The sequence below is a fragment of the Triticum dicoccoides genome, chromosome 2A (genome assembly GCF_002162155.2).
Source record: "Triticum dicoccoides isolate Atlit2015 ecotype Zavitan chromosome 2A, WEW_v2.0, whole genome shotgun sequence".
Classification (NCBI taxonomy): Eukaryota; Viridiplantae; Streptophyta; class Magnoliopsida; order Poales; family Poaceae; genus Triticum; species Triticum dicoccoides.
The window spans coordinates 737,319,163-737,335,233 of NC_041382.1; the positions used below are offsets into that span (position 1 = coordinate 737,319,163).

Below are 16,071 nucleotides of genomic sequence, written 5' to 3' on the forward strand. Positions count from 1 at the left end.
GACGAGAATTCACGATCAGCGCCAATTAGCTTGGCACACGCGTCCAAGGAAAGTTCCAATTTCAAAGATGCGCAACGTCGTCTATACTCGGCCGATACACAACACGATGGATAGTATATTGTACTAGTAGTAATTGAACAAGTCAGCTGCCATTTCTATGGGCACCTCCTTTAATTAAGTACTCCCCGTCGTCGCCGACCCCAACGACAGACAATCACGATGGAACTACTACGTTGACAACACACGGTAGCAGTGGAGTGCAGGACAGAGCAACCGCGTAAGACCGCTGACATTTTCTCCGGGCAAAGACTTTAAGTACCTGGTCGACCGGCATTCCACAAACAACTGATCAAGAGGAGAAGCTCTCGATCGAGCAGCGGCAGCAAAGATGGTCAGGGCGATGGGTATTGCCGCGGCAAAAGGCTTCACCGCCGGTTCCATGCACTTCACGCCCAGCGGCGTCGTGTGTCTAGCTTTCGCCTTCGTGGCTGCGGTTGCGATCGTGGCCGTCGCCGTGTTCGGCTGCGCCGGCCACAAGAGCTCCGGCGGGAAGAAGCCTCGACGTGGTCATGGCGGCTCCTACTGGGCAGCTGGAGCGGGCGCAGGCGCAGGCGTCTATGTTGGAGACAGCGGTGTTAGCACAGGCGGTGGTGGCTGTGGCGGCGGAGGGGGAGGAGGTGGTGGCTGTGGAGGTGGAGGAGGCGGTGGAGGTTGCTGAGGAAAGAAATCACACAGTGGATTATTACTGCAAGACCATGATATTGTTTTGATAAATTTCACTTTATTCAAATATTTGTAAATAATACTTTCACTTTGGATGATGTAAATGCACGCTCGCTTGTTCACATATTCACATTCATTCATATATGATCTATAATATCATTGTTGGGGCCAGGGATATTTCATAGGGTGTGCCACCTCCATATTTTTTTAGATTTTTTTTTTGTTTTTTACACTCCCTCCGTTTCATAATAGAGTGTGTATAGATTTTTTGAAAAATCAAATTTTATAAACTTTCACCAAATTTATAGAGAATATTATTTATATCTACAATACCAAATATGAACTATGCATCTAGCCCATACATGTCTGTTGGATGCAAAATCAGCCGGTTTGGTAGGCTAGGCTCCATGCAAATACTAGCCCGCACGAACCCCAAAGCAGTCCCGGACCAGGCTGAGTGGGAACTCCCGAATCAGCCGTTTTCCCCGAGCCAGGCCCAGGTGAGCCACGCGTGGCGGCCGCCTACACGCCCGGGGAAGCGCAGGAGACCGGTGTGACGCTTCGTAATCCCTGTTGTTCTTTCCCCTCACCGCCACCCTCATATTCACACCACACTCTTCACTCTCTCTCACCGCCGAACCTTCCTCCTTGCCCTCCCCCCTCCCCCTGCTTCGTGTCGACCCACGACTGGTGGGTCTAGTGGCGACCTTTCGGCCACAGCCGGTCGTCGTCGTCGTTCTGCTTCTAGCAAACGATGCAGTCCGCGGTGAGCCACCGACTGCTTTCGGCGGTTCAGACGATGGGGGCCGGAGGGCATCTTCTTCGGCGGCGGTTGCGGGAGGCGCATCTGGTGAGCCCTAGGTGGCCATTTTTACCACCATTCGGGGGTTTTCTTCGGTCGCTCTGCACCAGGTGTTGGAGCTAAATCCAGCAGATCTCATATAGGAGGTCCCGAGCTGGTTGTCTCAGGTTGATGGAAACATGAAGTAGAGAGACATAATATTTACCTCAAGTTCGGGCCCTCTTGAAGAGGTAAAACTCTACGTCTTGGTTGTATTGTATTGATTCTGGATAGGGTACAAAGTACAAGATGACCAACCTCAAGATCATATGAATAGATCTAACCTGCCTCTATAGAGCTAAACCATTGTCTTATATAGGGGCCGAGGAATACCTAGGGTTACACATGGTCGGTTGCATCTGGAGATAAATATGCCTTGAAGTATACGCCAAGTCTTAGGAGGATTCCATCTTGAGTACGCCGAGGGCCATAGCTTACATGGCTCATTCTTTGGTTGTCGGTGGTCTTCGGCCCGACCCATGAGTGATATGCCGACAAGGTGAGTACCCCTAATCCTGGACACCTCCAGTAGCTCCTGAATTAATCTTTAAGCCGATCATCGTGAATAACTCCTCAGGATAACTTTTTCTTCTGGTCTTTGGCTTCATATGCAAGTTCGATCTTCCAAATTGGCTTCACATCCGAGGACTCCTCGGGATTTCAAGCTCTTATTAACGTTTCATTGTTGACCCCCGAGCAATGATATACTCTAGGTAATTGGGACGTCTTTTAACAAGGCTCCCTTTGAAAATAGTGTATTTTTATTGGATCCGAAGACCCCTGATGGGGGGCTTCAAGTCCGTAGTCTCTTACATCGAAGTCAATTCCCTATAGGCCAAGTATACTCTCGAGGACCCTTGGTGGCTCCGGCAATTTCATGGTCCCACACCTCGATATTCCTAGTAAGGGGAGTCAAAGTGGGCCCTGAGAGCCACTTTTAAGGGTATTTTATTTTCTTTCCCTCGATCCATGCACACACACAAGGCACGACGCCTAGGAAACATGCGGAGTAATCCCTAAGGACTCTAAATGTATCATCATGGTACGTCTAAACATCACACCTATAAAGTTGAGGTGACAAATTCTTTTCCCATCTCCTTTCCTTCTCTTTCGTCTTTGCGCAATCTCCCCTTCTATTGTCGCACCCAGAACTTTAGTCTCAATGGAGAATCTTCTCAGATCATCGCTTCGCCCCTCCGGCTCCCTATAAGGAGACTAGAAAAGTTGCTCGGTTACTTTTCACAACTTTAACATGCTCACAACTCAAGGGTGTCTATTTGGTGAGGTTCCCCCTGGCTTGATGCCCATAGATTTGGGAAACATGCTCACAACTCAAGGGTATCTTTTGAATTGGTTTCATCGGGTTTTCCATTTTCTTTCCTTTTCTTTTTTCTTTTTAATGTGTTTCTTCATTTTTTGTCATTTTTATTGGTTTCATTGTTGTTCAACACATTCTCGCTTTTCTTCAATACAAATTTAACATTTTTCTTATACATCTGAAATATTTTTATATACACATTTTAACATTTTGAAATACATGATTAACATTGTTTTGAGAAATTATTTTTTGATGTCTACATTTTACATACACATTGTACATTTTTCTATATATCTAATGCATTTTTCTAATACATGTTTAACATCTTTAACATACAAGATTATCATTTTTTAATACATGTTCAACATTTTTTCTATAGACATTTAATATTTTCAAATGCTTGATTCAAAAATTTTCAAATACAAAATTAATTATTTTTGAATACATAGTCAACATTTTTTCTACACACATTTAACATTTTCTAAGTGCTTGATTAACATTTTTTCAAATACAAGATTAACATTATTTTATACACATTTAACATTTTTTTCAAATGTTTGATTAAATTTTTTGAAATACATGTTTAACATTTTTGCAAATGTTTGATTAATATTTTTATATACATAGATTGTATATTTTTAGTATACAAGAGAAACATTTTCTCTATACACATCTAACATTTTTCAAACGGTTGGTTAATATATATATTTAAATATTTTATATAAAGAGTTTTTGTATATTTATATTTCTTTATAATATTTGGAAGTGTAAGCAAAACTAAAAATGAGAAAAAAACAAGGTTGTGGCCTCCAACGCGCCTGGGCTGGCCGATCTCGCTCTCCCCTTCACGCGAGGCTTCCCTGCGTCTCGCTATAGCGAGACATAGGGGCTTCCTGTTAGTGCATCATTTCTCCGTGCCATCACTACGATACTTGGCAGCAGCCGATTTCTTGTTAGCTTCCTAACAAAACTTGGGTGATCTCTCTCCTATTCGCAGGTTCTGCATTCTACATTCAGCCATTAATCTGCCACAGCACCCTGTTGAGCGACAAGCCAACAATTATAACCCCAATTCAATGTAAATAACCTCCCTCATGTGTATGTTGTATTTTCCCTAGATTTCTAACTGCTTATCCCATGCACTTTGATTTATGTAGGCCATGCAAAGGTATTTAATTTCCCAAAAGAAATTGATGACCAGATCAACATGATGATCGGTTCGGAAGAGAATTTCAGAGTCTAAAAAAAATCCTAAAAAGCAAGATGAGATTATGCGAAGATATGTAATCAGAGGACTTTAAGGCCACTGCCTAATTTTATAAACCAGTATATTCCACCTTCTTCAGTTTTTAATGTTAATACAATATGTGACAGGTGATATCATATTTTCATTCATTATGTTGTTTTTGAGCGCTATACTTTTATCCTAAGAAGATGTATCACTTATTTATTTTCGTACCAAATCGTCCTAATGAGACAATGCATAAACCCAATGGCTAAAATTTCTGACTCTGCCCCTGGCCAGACAATATTCTGCATGCGAAATTCATTCAACATGTGGCAAGGTTAAACCAAGGGGCTTAATAAGATACTCCCTCCGTTTCTTTTTGTTTCGCGTATAAGATTTGTCTGAAGTCAAACTATGCAAAGTTTGACTAAATTTATAATAAAAATTCAACATCTAGAATATGAAAGCTATAAAGTATGCAAATTCATTTCATGATGCATCTAATGATACTCATTTTGTAATGTGGATGTTGATATTTTTCACTATAAAGTTGGTCAAACTCTACTTCAAACAAATTCTATATGAAGACTAAAAGAAACAAAGGGAGTGCAACAGGTGGATCGTTCTGAAGTACTCCCTCTGTCCCATAATGTAAGATTATTTTTCACCCGCAAAAATAATGACATGAGAGGACGCGTTTCTTCTGAAGCAACGCGCTATCCTGCTCTCGCGTCTTTGGGTCAAACTGCGGAATGTTATATGGCAGCCCAGCACAGTCATACGGCCCAAAGGCTCGCGGATTAGCAGAAGAACCACGTGGAAAATACTATTTGCCGCTCGCTGCGTCAAACTGCGGGCGCTTCGCACAGGCGAGCGACCGAGCAGCGACGCAACCGGGCCGGCCCGTTTAACCATTCCAACGCTCCGGTTTTGGGAACAGCTGGTTTTTTTCTGGTTTTTGGAAACTTCTACTCCCTCCGTTCCTAAATACTTGTCTTTCTAGGCATTTCAACAAGTGACTACATACGTAGCAAAATGGGTGAATCTATATTCTAAAATATGTCTACATACATCCGTATGTAGTAGTCATTTGAAATGTCTAAAAAGACAAATATTTAGGAACGGAGGGAGTAGAAGATTCCTTGAATAGGTTTTTTCTTTATTCTATTTTTCTATTTTCTATTTTCTTTTCTTTTTCTCTCATTTTCATTTTTCTGTTTTTTCATTTGTTTCTATTTTCATAATGTTCATGGTTTAACGAAACATGTTCATAATTTTATAATTTTGTTCATGAATTTGAAATTTGTTCGTGTTCTAAAATTTGTTCACAATTCAAAATTGTTCACGCTTTTCAGAATTTATTTGCAGATTCGAAAAATGTTCAGAATTTTATAATTTTTGTTCATGAATTTGAAATGTATTCATGTTTTAAAATTTGTTCACAATTAGAAAACAAATTGTGGTTTCAAAATTTGTTCACAATTCGAAAAATGTTCATAGCATTATAATTTTGTTCGCTAATTTGAAATGTGTTCATGTTTCAAAATTTGTTCACAATTCGAAAAATGTTCGCCGTTTCAAAATTTGTTCACAGTTTATAAAAATGTTCTCCGTCTTATAATTTTGTTCACGAATTTGAAATTTATTCATATTTCAAAAAAATCACAATTCAAAAAATGTTTACGGTTTCAAAATTTGCTCATAATTCGAAAAATATTCACAATTTGAAAAATGTGCGGTTCAAAATTTATTCACATTTCAAAAAACGTTCACGGTTTCATAATTTTTTTACCTTTACAAACTTTGTTCTGGGATTACAAAATCGTTCCCATATCCAAACATTGTTCATGATTTTCGAAAATGTGGCAGTTTTTGAAAAAGTTGTTCACTGTATTCAGAAGTAGTTGCGTTTCACAAAACATTCAGCTTTTTTTTTCGAAAAATGCTTTTGAAATTTCGAAAAAAAAATCGGATTTACGCTCGGTAATTCTTTCTTAAAGGTTTGTGCTGTATTTTGAATATTTAAGCTTGCTAGCTCCACTTGTAGTATCACATTGACGCTAGGATGAGATCCTGGGTTCGATACCCGGTCGGCGCTTTTACTTTTGTGCTACAGATTTTGATCGGGCCTTTATTTTGGAGCTACAGTTCTCAATCGGGCCGGCCCAGGCGTAGACCCCCTGTGCGTGCGAGCGACAACCTGCCGCAGAGAGCGGCAGGTAGGAGCTCCCGAACCACGTTCCCCTTCTCCGCCGAGCTCTCTCGAACCCTCCTGTTCTTCCTCTCCTCTCTTGTTCGAATTCATCCATGTAGCGCCTCTGCCCAGCCCTGCATAAATCCATTCTCTGCCGGTGCCGGCCTGCTTAATTCTGCAAAATCGATTCCCCTAGTCCCTGCCTGGTGTGCCACTTGGTTTTCAGTCGATGTGGATTCGGTTCTATGAGTGGCGGGGTCAATTTGTATCAGTACATCACTAATCTGACGGGAAACTAGGCACATGAGGATCGAGGCCCGCGGCAGAAATGTGGTGATTCGTTTTTTCTGGGGAGTGCCGGTGATTCAATTTTTCAGGACACTGCTAGCGTTCAGTGCTGATCTCTGCGGCATTTGGTGGCAGTGTGTTGCTGATCAAGCATGGAGGGACGAATGGATCCCTGTGGTAGCTTGGTAGTACACGATCTATCTGCTTTTCACCAGCAGCGGCATGTATGTTTTTGAGCTCTTTTATGGTACCCGGGGACAAATATTGGCCATCCATTTTGTGAAATCTAATGGTGGCGACCGATCTATACTGCTGCAATTTGGCAATAGAATGGCCAGCGGTATAACTTGCACTGCTTCGTTCCCTTCCTCCAGTATACAAGTCCTGAGGGCATTTTGGGAAGTAAAATGCTTCAGTTTCAGCACACCCGCCGGCCCGCCCTCGCCCTCCCATTTCGCTCCCCACCGCACCCACGTGAGTTCAAGCCGCCGCCGGCATGCGCCTGGCCATCTATGGCGAATCAGGATGACTGCAACGCCCCGCTGCTCTTTCCCGTCCCTCCACCCTCCTCCTTTTCCTCATACCGCTAGGTGCTAAAGGAGGACCCGCCACGCCGACACCGCTGCTCCACCGCGAGGCCGCGGCTAGTCTTTCCTCATCTTCGTATATACAGGCGCCCCGCTGCTCTCCCCCGTCCCTGGAGGCGCCCTGCGTCGGAGCTTTGCGCTCGTCTACTCCGTCGACCTGCCCTCCAGCAGTGCGCGCCGCATCACCCCTTCTCGGCCGCGTCGACCCGCCTTCTCGCCCTCCATGGACTGGACCACCGTGGCAAGGACGTCTGGGCCGGCAAGGTGGAGCACCTCGAAACTGACGGTGACGCCTTCCAGACATGCGATGCCTCCCGGCGCACGCTGCTTGTCCGCGACGGCGGCCGGCAGGGCCGGCAGGCGAGACCATGGTGTCTGGCTGCCACAGCATGCCTTGTAGGATTGCGCTGACCGCAGAAAGCGGCGAGGCTCCGGGGCTCCTCGCGTGCAGGAGGCGGGAACAGTCACTGCGGGGCTGTGGCGCGTGCACTGCGGCTGTTGCTGCGGCCTGTGGGCATGGACTGCGGATGGGCGGGCGCGTGGGTGGGTGTGTGCGTCTGGATCGAACGACCTCCAGGGACTCGTCCATGGCGGACAGGGCGCTATGGTGGATGAAAACGACGGGAAAAATGAGGCGGGGATGAGCGGCAGCTCACTACGGGCTCTATAGACGCGACGAGATGGCCGGGGACATAGACGAGACGGCAAGGGAGCACGCTAATGTCGGCGGCGGTCCTCGGGTGTGCGGCGAAGAAGACGAGCTAGAGTCGAAGGTCATGGTGGACGACCACTCGGGGGACGCCTCCATCCAGGCTCCAGCTACAGGAGCAGGAGATGGAAGGAGACCGTAGATGAGTCGTGGGACAACAAATCGATTTCCGGTTGCCATTATCTGCCGACTGGCGACGTAGCTAAGGTTCAACGACAACAAATCTATGTCTATCCTACCCTCAGAAAATGAGTGGTTAGATTTTAATATACCGCTCCGTCCACTGTCAGCGGTATAGGGTACCATAAAAACTCTCATGTTTTTAGCCCCTGTTCTGTAGTCTGTACCCATTCAGTTCAGTGAACTGTACTCCAACTAGTACCCATTCAGTTCAGTTTAGCTTGAAGTACTAAATTATTCGGTTAAGCTTTTTGTAGTGTTAGTTTGGTACTAGTTGCCGTTAGTAGTCATTTTCTAGTACTCCCCCCGTCACAGTTTAGAAGGCGCGTTTGGAAATTCTCTGGGACCTAGGTGGTTATCTATTGGTTGTGAGATGGGCTAAAAAATAGCATTCACACTACGCATGCATATAGCAATAGTATATCGGAGTACTAATTAGCTACTAGAAATAAATGTAATGCGCCCTAAACCTTGTCTATTGTGGAAACGCACGCAAATTTAACTATGCCTTCTAAACTGTGACGAAGGGAGTATTCAGTTTTTGTTTTGTCTACTTCCATGTTACTTAATTACATTTTGTTTTCCCCAGCTTGAACTCTGCATTTTGTCAGTATCGAATCACAGCCCGCATTTCTGCAACCTGTGGCATAAATGCTGCCCGACTTTTTTCTATTTTTCCGCACACGTGTTAGTGGATGCATGTGTTTTCCTACACAAACAAGATTGCGCACGGGTGTTTTAGGAATTTATGTTTCGTTCATTTGTTCATTGAGTACTTCTTTAAATTCCGTTGGTGTGGTCAGTCTGTAAATACCCACGTGTCCTTTTGCATTTGTACGTAACTATTTTTCATTTATATTTTTTTCTTTACCCCCCTGTTATATACTACCATCTGCAACCAAGTCACACGCTGGTCTTTGAGATTCATCTGCTACAAATATATAGTTTACTTTTGAGTTCATTTTTAGTTACTACTTACTGGTACGATTCATGAATGCTTGCTAATGGTGACATGGTGGTTTTATATGTGTTTTTGTTAGTATTTTTTTCCAAGCTGACTTTTGTAACTGATTTTTACTTGAGTATCATGTAATTTCACTCGACTTGTTTTTTAAATGGGTTGCTTTTTCGGCCTAACTTTGCATGCACACTTTTGTAAGATAAGTCGTGATGCACGATGTTCTGTTTTGGATTTAGCTTACTTAATAAAGTAGAACTCACTGTTTTGCCTGTCTCCGAAAGAAAGATTCTTCTTCTCTAGTGTCATGGTTTGTGAGATAAATAATAGTTTTTCAGTGTCACTTTCTACAGTCTTTTTGATTTGTCAACAACCTTTTGTTTTATGACTGAATACAGTTTTAGGTTTGAGATCCAGAGCTACTTTGAGCATTTGGTTTTGTGGAACCATGTCAAGTAGATTTTTTTTTGTTTTATTATTGTTTAAGGTTTAGCTCTATTTATCTAGATAATTTGCTTATTGTTCATACTTTTCAGTTTTTTCAGTCTTCTCTAATTAAGCTTTGAATCCTAGTTGCTTAGTTAAATCAGTTTGACAATACATCTTCAAAGGGATATGGAAGAACTTTGTCTGTATGACCCAACTCAAGATCGGGCTGGATGTTCTACTCAGATTCCATAATAGGGCAGTGCTCAGTCCTCATTCATCTCAGTTATCATTCTTTAGTTAAAATCAGTTTCTCCTAGTTCTTCATTTTCTCATCCTTTTATTCAGTTTCTCTTTCTTAGTCTCTTAGTTCTTAGTTGTCAGTATTCAGTTTGTTTGCAGACAAGTTTTTAATCCTTCATTCTTTTATTTCTTTCTTTAGTGTATGTCTTCTTCAGTTTCCCTTCCTCAGTTTTTAGTATTTCCCTTTATTCAGTCAATATTCAGTTGCTCAGTTTTTGTCTTCAGAGAGTTTTCAATCTTTCTACATGTCTCACCTTACTACTTTACTCTTCATTTCCACTTGTGCAGTTACTTTATTATTTTCTCTCCTCATTCATCAGTCATTGTTCTACAATTTTGGTTTCCTTTGTTCTTTGTTATTTCCTTGTATGTTACATCTTGTAGCAGAGATGGTAGTAGAGATCATTTCTGTTGACAAACTACGTGCGCAAACTCTCTGCTACAACTTTGCAAATGCCGGCAATGCGAAAGTGAAAATGTTGGTTATGAGTTTGAACCGATGGACCTGTCCATTAAGCCATGGAAACGTTCAGTATTTTGCTGAGTCCAAAATGCAGGTTGTCAACAGTATTTCTTAGTTGTCTGTCAGTATTCAGTTTGTTTGCATAACAAATCAGAGGAGCTTTGTGTTTCTTCTTCTATGTTCTTCAGTTATTTAGTTTGATGATCTACTTCGTCAGTCTTGAATACATATTGTTTATTTTTTCAGTATTTTCATTGTTTAGTCTTCCGTTATTTCAGTTAGTCCATGATTTTTTTCAGTGAAGAGGCATCGCACAGTGGGGGCTGGAGCAGGGGAAGCTGCCACTCCTGCTGCTTCCTCTTCTACTCGCCTTACCTGCCTCGGCCGCCATCGGCTTTGCGGCATTCGGCAGGTTTCAGCCTATATCTTCAGTGCTCTCTTCTCTCAGTGTTCACAGTTAGACAAATCAGTGTTATGAACGCAGGTTTTAGAATGATCAGCACTGAGGGGTTGTCTGAATGTCCAGACAAAACTTTCTTAGAATGTTCAGTGATGAGAGAGGGGTTCTCATTGTTCCTCTATATCTTGAGCGTTATGTTCTTCACTGCTCATAGCAAAGACAAATAGAGGTTTTGTTAAAACATCCCTATAACGCAGTCCCAGCTAAGCCTGGGTGGCACACGACCATTTTTTGAGAAACACCAGGAAAATCATGCAGGACAAGTGCATTCCTTTGTTTTTTTTTGAGAAAAGGACAAGTGCATTCCTAACAGTCCCAATCAAAACCACGCGGTCGTATCAGATCGTCCAGCAGAGCCCATGGATTTGGTGAGATCCCGTGGGCTTCTCGTGCTGGTTCGCTGCTGTTTGACGGCGTGCTTTATTTGATCAAGCAATTATGGATGGTCATCATGACTATATCTCTGCCCGTCCTTGCTGCCTGCGTCCACACTCTCTGTCTTCAGTCTGACATTCACTTTGAGCGAGCGAGCGGAGGAATGGAGGAAGCCATGGCGATTCTGCGCGATGCTTCGCCGTGGAGCCTGCTCGCCGGCGCCGCGGCCATGGCGGCTCTGTGGTGGGCGGTCCGGATGCTCGAGTGGGTCTGGTGGGGCCCGAGGCGCATTGAACGGGCCCTGAGGGCGCAGGGCCTCGGGGGCACCCAGTACCGGCTCCTGAGAGGCGACATCAAGGAGGAGCAGCGGCTCATGAGAGCGGCCCTCTCCAAGCCCGTGCCAATGGACCGGCCGCACGACATAGTCCCGCGCGTTTCCCCTCTCCTCCACCGCGTCACGGAGCAGCACGGTATGTACCAGCGCCAGCCACCGCAACGATCTTTTCTGGTTGCGTGCTCCTTCTGATGTAGAAATGCCATTAGGTTATTACGCTCTTTGTTTCAGTGTCATGTTCGGCTCTTCTCATCATCTGTTGCTGAAATCACAGGGAAGGTTTCATTCACATGGTTTGGGCCATACCCAAGAATCACAATCAGTGATCCTGAGCTGGTTCGGCAAGTTCTGGCAAATAAATTTGGCCACTTCGATAAGACGAAGCTAGCCCGCCTTGCAAAGGTATTTATTGGCGGACTCGCAGTCCTTGACGGTGAAGAATGGGCCAAGCACAGAAGGATTATGAATCCAGCCTTTCATGCAGAAAAGCTCAAGGTAATACTACTGTATTATTTATTTCACTTCTTGTAAAAAAACTGTATTTCTTTTACTTTGAAAGATATTGTACTAGTCTTTGCTAAAAGAACTGGTATCTACACAGCATGATTCGTGTATCCAGTAAATATATCTAAATCAGACTCCAGATCACAATATCTAATCTAGAATTGGATCGATATAAATTCGGTGTCAAATCAGGTGGATATAGTATAGTTTGTCAAGTTGCTCCCTATAAGGCTATAATCAGTAATTTCGTATCCAATGGAATTGCGAATTTGCTAGAAGCACTGTATGTAACTGTACTTTCTATCAAAAGGTCCTTTGGAGAAGATAAAAAGTTACTGTATTATAATAACTAATTACTGTAAATTGTAATACTAAAGTTATAAATAGCATGGGTTATATCAACTGGTTGGAATTTCCTTTGTGATGGATATGTCAGACATCCGAGGCAAAATACTAGTTACATCACATGATCGTAGGAAATTTAACTAACAAGGCAAAAAAAACCAAACCATTTCTCCCTGACCATTTACTTGGAATTGATTGCAGCGGATGTTGCCAGCATTCTCTGCATCTTGCAGTGAACTAATTGACAGATGGGAGAATTTAGTCACTGTTTCCGTTGGAGCAATAGAGCTTGATGTTTGGTCGGAGTTCCAGGATTTATCAGGGGAAGTCATTTCAAGAGCTGCATTCGGTGTCACCAACGAAGAAGGCAGGCGGATTTTCCAACTTCAAGCCGAGCAAGCAGAGCGCCTTGTCCAATCTTTCCGGACTAATTACATCCCGGGCTTCTCGTATGATCCTCATTTTCCTTGTTATTTCGTTCCAAACAAACAAATATCATCTGTGGATTCCTGTGTTCCAGAATGTTTTCTCAATGAAATTTCTGTACCCATTTCTGAAACTAACCAACGGATATTTTCACCCTTCAGTCTCTTGCCGACAGAAAACAACAGAAGGATGAAGGCTATAAATACAGAGGTCAAAGCGATTCTAAGGGGGATAATAGAGAAGAGGCAGAAGTACATGAAGAATGGAGGGACTGACAAGGACGATCTGCTCGGCCTGCTACTAGAGTCAAACATGGATTACAGTGATGCCGATGGCAAAACAAACAAGGGGATGACCGTGGAAGATGTAATTGATGAATGCAAGTTGTTCTACTTTGCGGGAATGGAGACTACAGCCGTACTACTCTCATGGACAGTGGTGTTACTAAGCATGCACCCGGAGTGGCAGGATCGTGCCAGGGAGGAGGTTCTACAAGTATTTGGGAAGAACAAACCAGATTTAAATGGTCTTAGCCGCCTAAAAGTTGTGAGTACTTGCTAGCTTGTCAGTAACATGAGTTAGGCACTTACTTCCTCCGTTCCAAAATACAAGTCTTTTAGAGATTCCACTACAAACTACATACGGATGTATATAGACATACTTTAGAGTGTAGATTCACTCATTTTGCTCCGTATGTAGTCCGTAGTGGAATCTCTAAAAGGACTTATATTAAGGAACGGAGGGAGTAGATAATTGCAAGGTTCATGGCTTTTGATTCTGACATTTTTCTGCTAATTGTGCATGACAGGTTATGATGGTATTCAACGAGGTCCTGCGTCTGTACCCACCGGTGATGCTAATTAACCGCCGAACATACAAGAAGATAAGAGCTTGGAGGCGTCACATACCCGCCGAATGTGATGCTTGCGCTGCAACTCATGTTCATCCACCGTGACCCTGCCATCTGGGGGGATGACGCCGGCGAGTTCAACCCGGGAAGGTTTGCCGAGGGCGTGTCCAAGGCAAGCAGGGACCCAGGGGCCTTCTTCGCCTTCAGCTCGGGGCCAAGGAACTGCATTGGTCAGAACTTCGCGCTGCTTGAGGCTAAGGTGGCCATCAGCATGATCCTGCAGCGGTTCTCTTTTGAGCTGTCGCCGACGTACATGCATGCGCCCTATACCGTCCTTACACTGCACCCGCAGCACGGTGTTCCGGTCAGGCTGCACCGGCTCTGAACCGGTGATCAAAATGTATCTAGACCCGTCATTTTGATGTCAAAGAAAGTACTCCTCTGTAAAGAAATATAACAGCGTTTAGATCACTAAAGTAGTGATCTAAACGCTCTGATATTTCTTTAACGGAGGGAGCGCTGCATTGTCTGCACGCAGCTGTCAGGATAGTGTTTTCAGACAGTCCTTTATTCCCCTGGGTTTTAGGACATGTGGTTGAATCCTGAATCACAGCATCAATGCGTATATACTTTACTTCAGTTCAAAGTATAAAACTTGTAGCTGGGTACAACTTGAAAAATTACTGCATGCTTGATGCTCCTCACTGCCCAGAGAATGTGTAGCATCGTCAGAGCTTCTTTGGCTCAATTTGAGCATAGTGTATTGTGCTGAAGAATGTTTGCTAGAGCCATCTTAGCTTCAAGCAATGCAAAGTTCTGACCTATGCATGTGCGAGGACCCATTCCAGATGGAAAGAAGGCGGCCTGCTCCTTTTGTACTGGTTTTCAGAACATTCTAGAAGGTTCAGTCAATTTTCTGGGCGGTTTTTCTTTCGTTTTTTTTTCAGCACAGGTTTTTATTCGTTTTCTTCTTTTCCTTTTATTTTATGTTTTCTTTATTTTTTTCTTCCAAATTTTATGAAATTCTCATGGTTTTTTATTTCATGAAATTTCCTAAATTTGCGGATTACTACAAATTCATTTTTTTAAACATTGATAACCATTTTAAAATTAGTGAACAGTTTTTACAAATTCGTGAACTTTTCAACTTCATGAACATTTGTTTTCAAATTCAAGATTTTTTTAATGGGCTGTGGGCCGCTACCTGTCCGTGTGAGAGGCAATTCCTGTTTCGGTGCTACACCCGGTTTGGGCCGATTGACTCTGAGAGCGATCGAGGGGTCGCGGGCTCACACATACTGATGGGAAATCCTATGTGAGGCATAATGCGTCAAATTGTCGGTGTTTCACATGTACCAAGACACCGAGCGATCGATACTACGCGAGCCCATAGTGTGCGTAGAGATTTCGGTTTGGGGCAGGTTCCTACTTTGGTTATCCTCGTTTTAGGAAATTCATATTTATTTATTTTTATTTTTCCTGTTGTTGTTTTTATCATATTTCTTTGGTTTTTTCCCTTTCAGCAAGTTTCCTTTTGAGAATGTTTTCTGAATTAAGAAAAAAATCATGTTTCAAAAACTGTTTGGAAATTTCAAATAACGACTATGTTTAAAATATTGCTCGGAATTTCAGGAAAAAATTCTCACTTTAAAAAATTATTCACTAATTTAAAACTAGTTAGTGTTTCAATTTTTTGAGGAATTTCAAAAAAGTATTCACGTTTTCAAATATTCTTTTGAGAATTTTGAAAAATATTAGGGAATTTCGAGAAATGTTTGAGCATTTGCAAAAAGTATTTGTATTTCTGAATATTGTTCAAAATTTTAAAAATGTCCTCTTTCCGGAAAACACAATTCGAAAAAGCTTCAGGAATTTTCAGAAAATGACCCTGTTATAAAAAATCCCTATTACAAAACATGTTCGAAATTAAAAAAAACTAAAAATTTCCATAATTTTTAATATATTTTCCCAACATTTACTAAAAATGAAATCAAAATAGGAAAACCAGCCGCAACTGTAGTCCACTAGCGGCACTACTGGGCAGGCCCAGTCGTGCCTAGTAGTGGCGCCGCATTTTTTTTTTACACAAAAACTCGTCATTTTGGAGGCTCCTGCGTTGGCGAGGAGCTCGCTCAACTAGGCTTAAAAGTAACTCTACCATATGCCTATGTAAACTTCTTATGGGCTTGTTCGGTTGAGGTGGATTTGAAGGGGATTGAGGGGGAATTAATCCCCTGCAAGCCAAAATCCCTGCAAATCCCCTCCAATCCACCTGGGGTTGGGATTAACAGAACAAAGCCTATAGCATCTCTTGCAGACCCTGTATATCCACCTGGTCCGTAAAATTTCGGGAACTATACAAATTTGGCCCTTTTTTTGATCCAGAACAGACCCCATACAGCGGCCCCGACCCGTAAACAATTTACAGTGGCCTGAAAAAAAACCATGCGTAGTATATATTCGGGTTTGCGGTCACGATACATATTCCCCCGCCGTTGCGATTCCCCCTCTCATTTCTCATCGCCAGCGACCTAATTCCGCCGTCCTGCCGCCCAACCC

General features: G+C 43.0%; 1 protein-coding gene and 1 pseudogene across 1 annotated transcript; both read left to right on the top strand.

The window, feature by feature from the left end:
• Window positions 1–362: 362 nt before the first annotated feature.
• Window positions 363–902, top strand: LOC119352159 (loricrin-like). Its single transcript, XM_037618879.1, has one exon. The coding sequence runs from the start codon at window positions 389–391 to the stop codon at window positions 716–718; it is 330 nt and encodes a 109-aa protein (XP_037474776.1). The 5' UTR covers window positions 363–388; the 3' UTR covers window positions 719–902.
• Window positions 903–11,193: 10,291 nt separating this feature from the next.
• Window positions 11,194–14,213, top strand: LOC119352160 (annotated as a pseudogene).
• The last annotated feature ends 1,858 nt before the right edge of the window (window positions 14,214–16,071 follow it).

What these genes read in the sequence shown, in the direction of transcription:
- LOC119352159 (XM_037618879.1), top strand. Translation starts at nt 389, where the DNA reads ATGGTCAGGGCGATGGGTATTGCCGCGGCAAAAGGCTTCACCGCCGGT.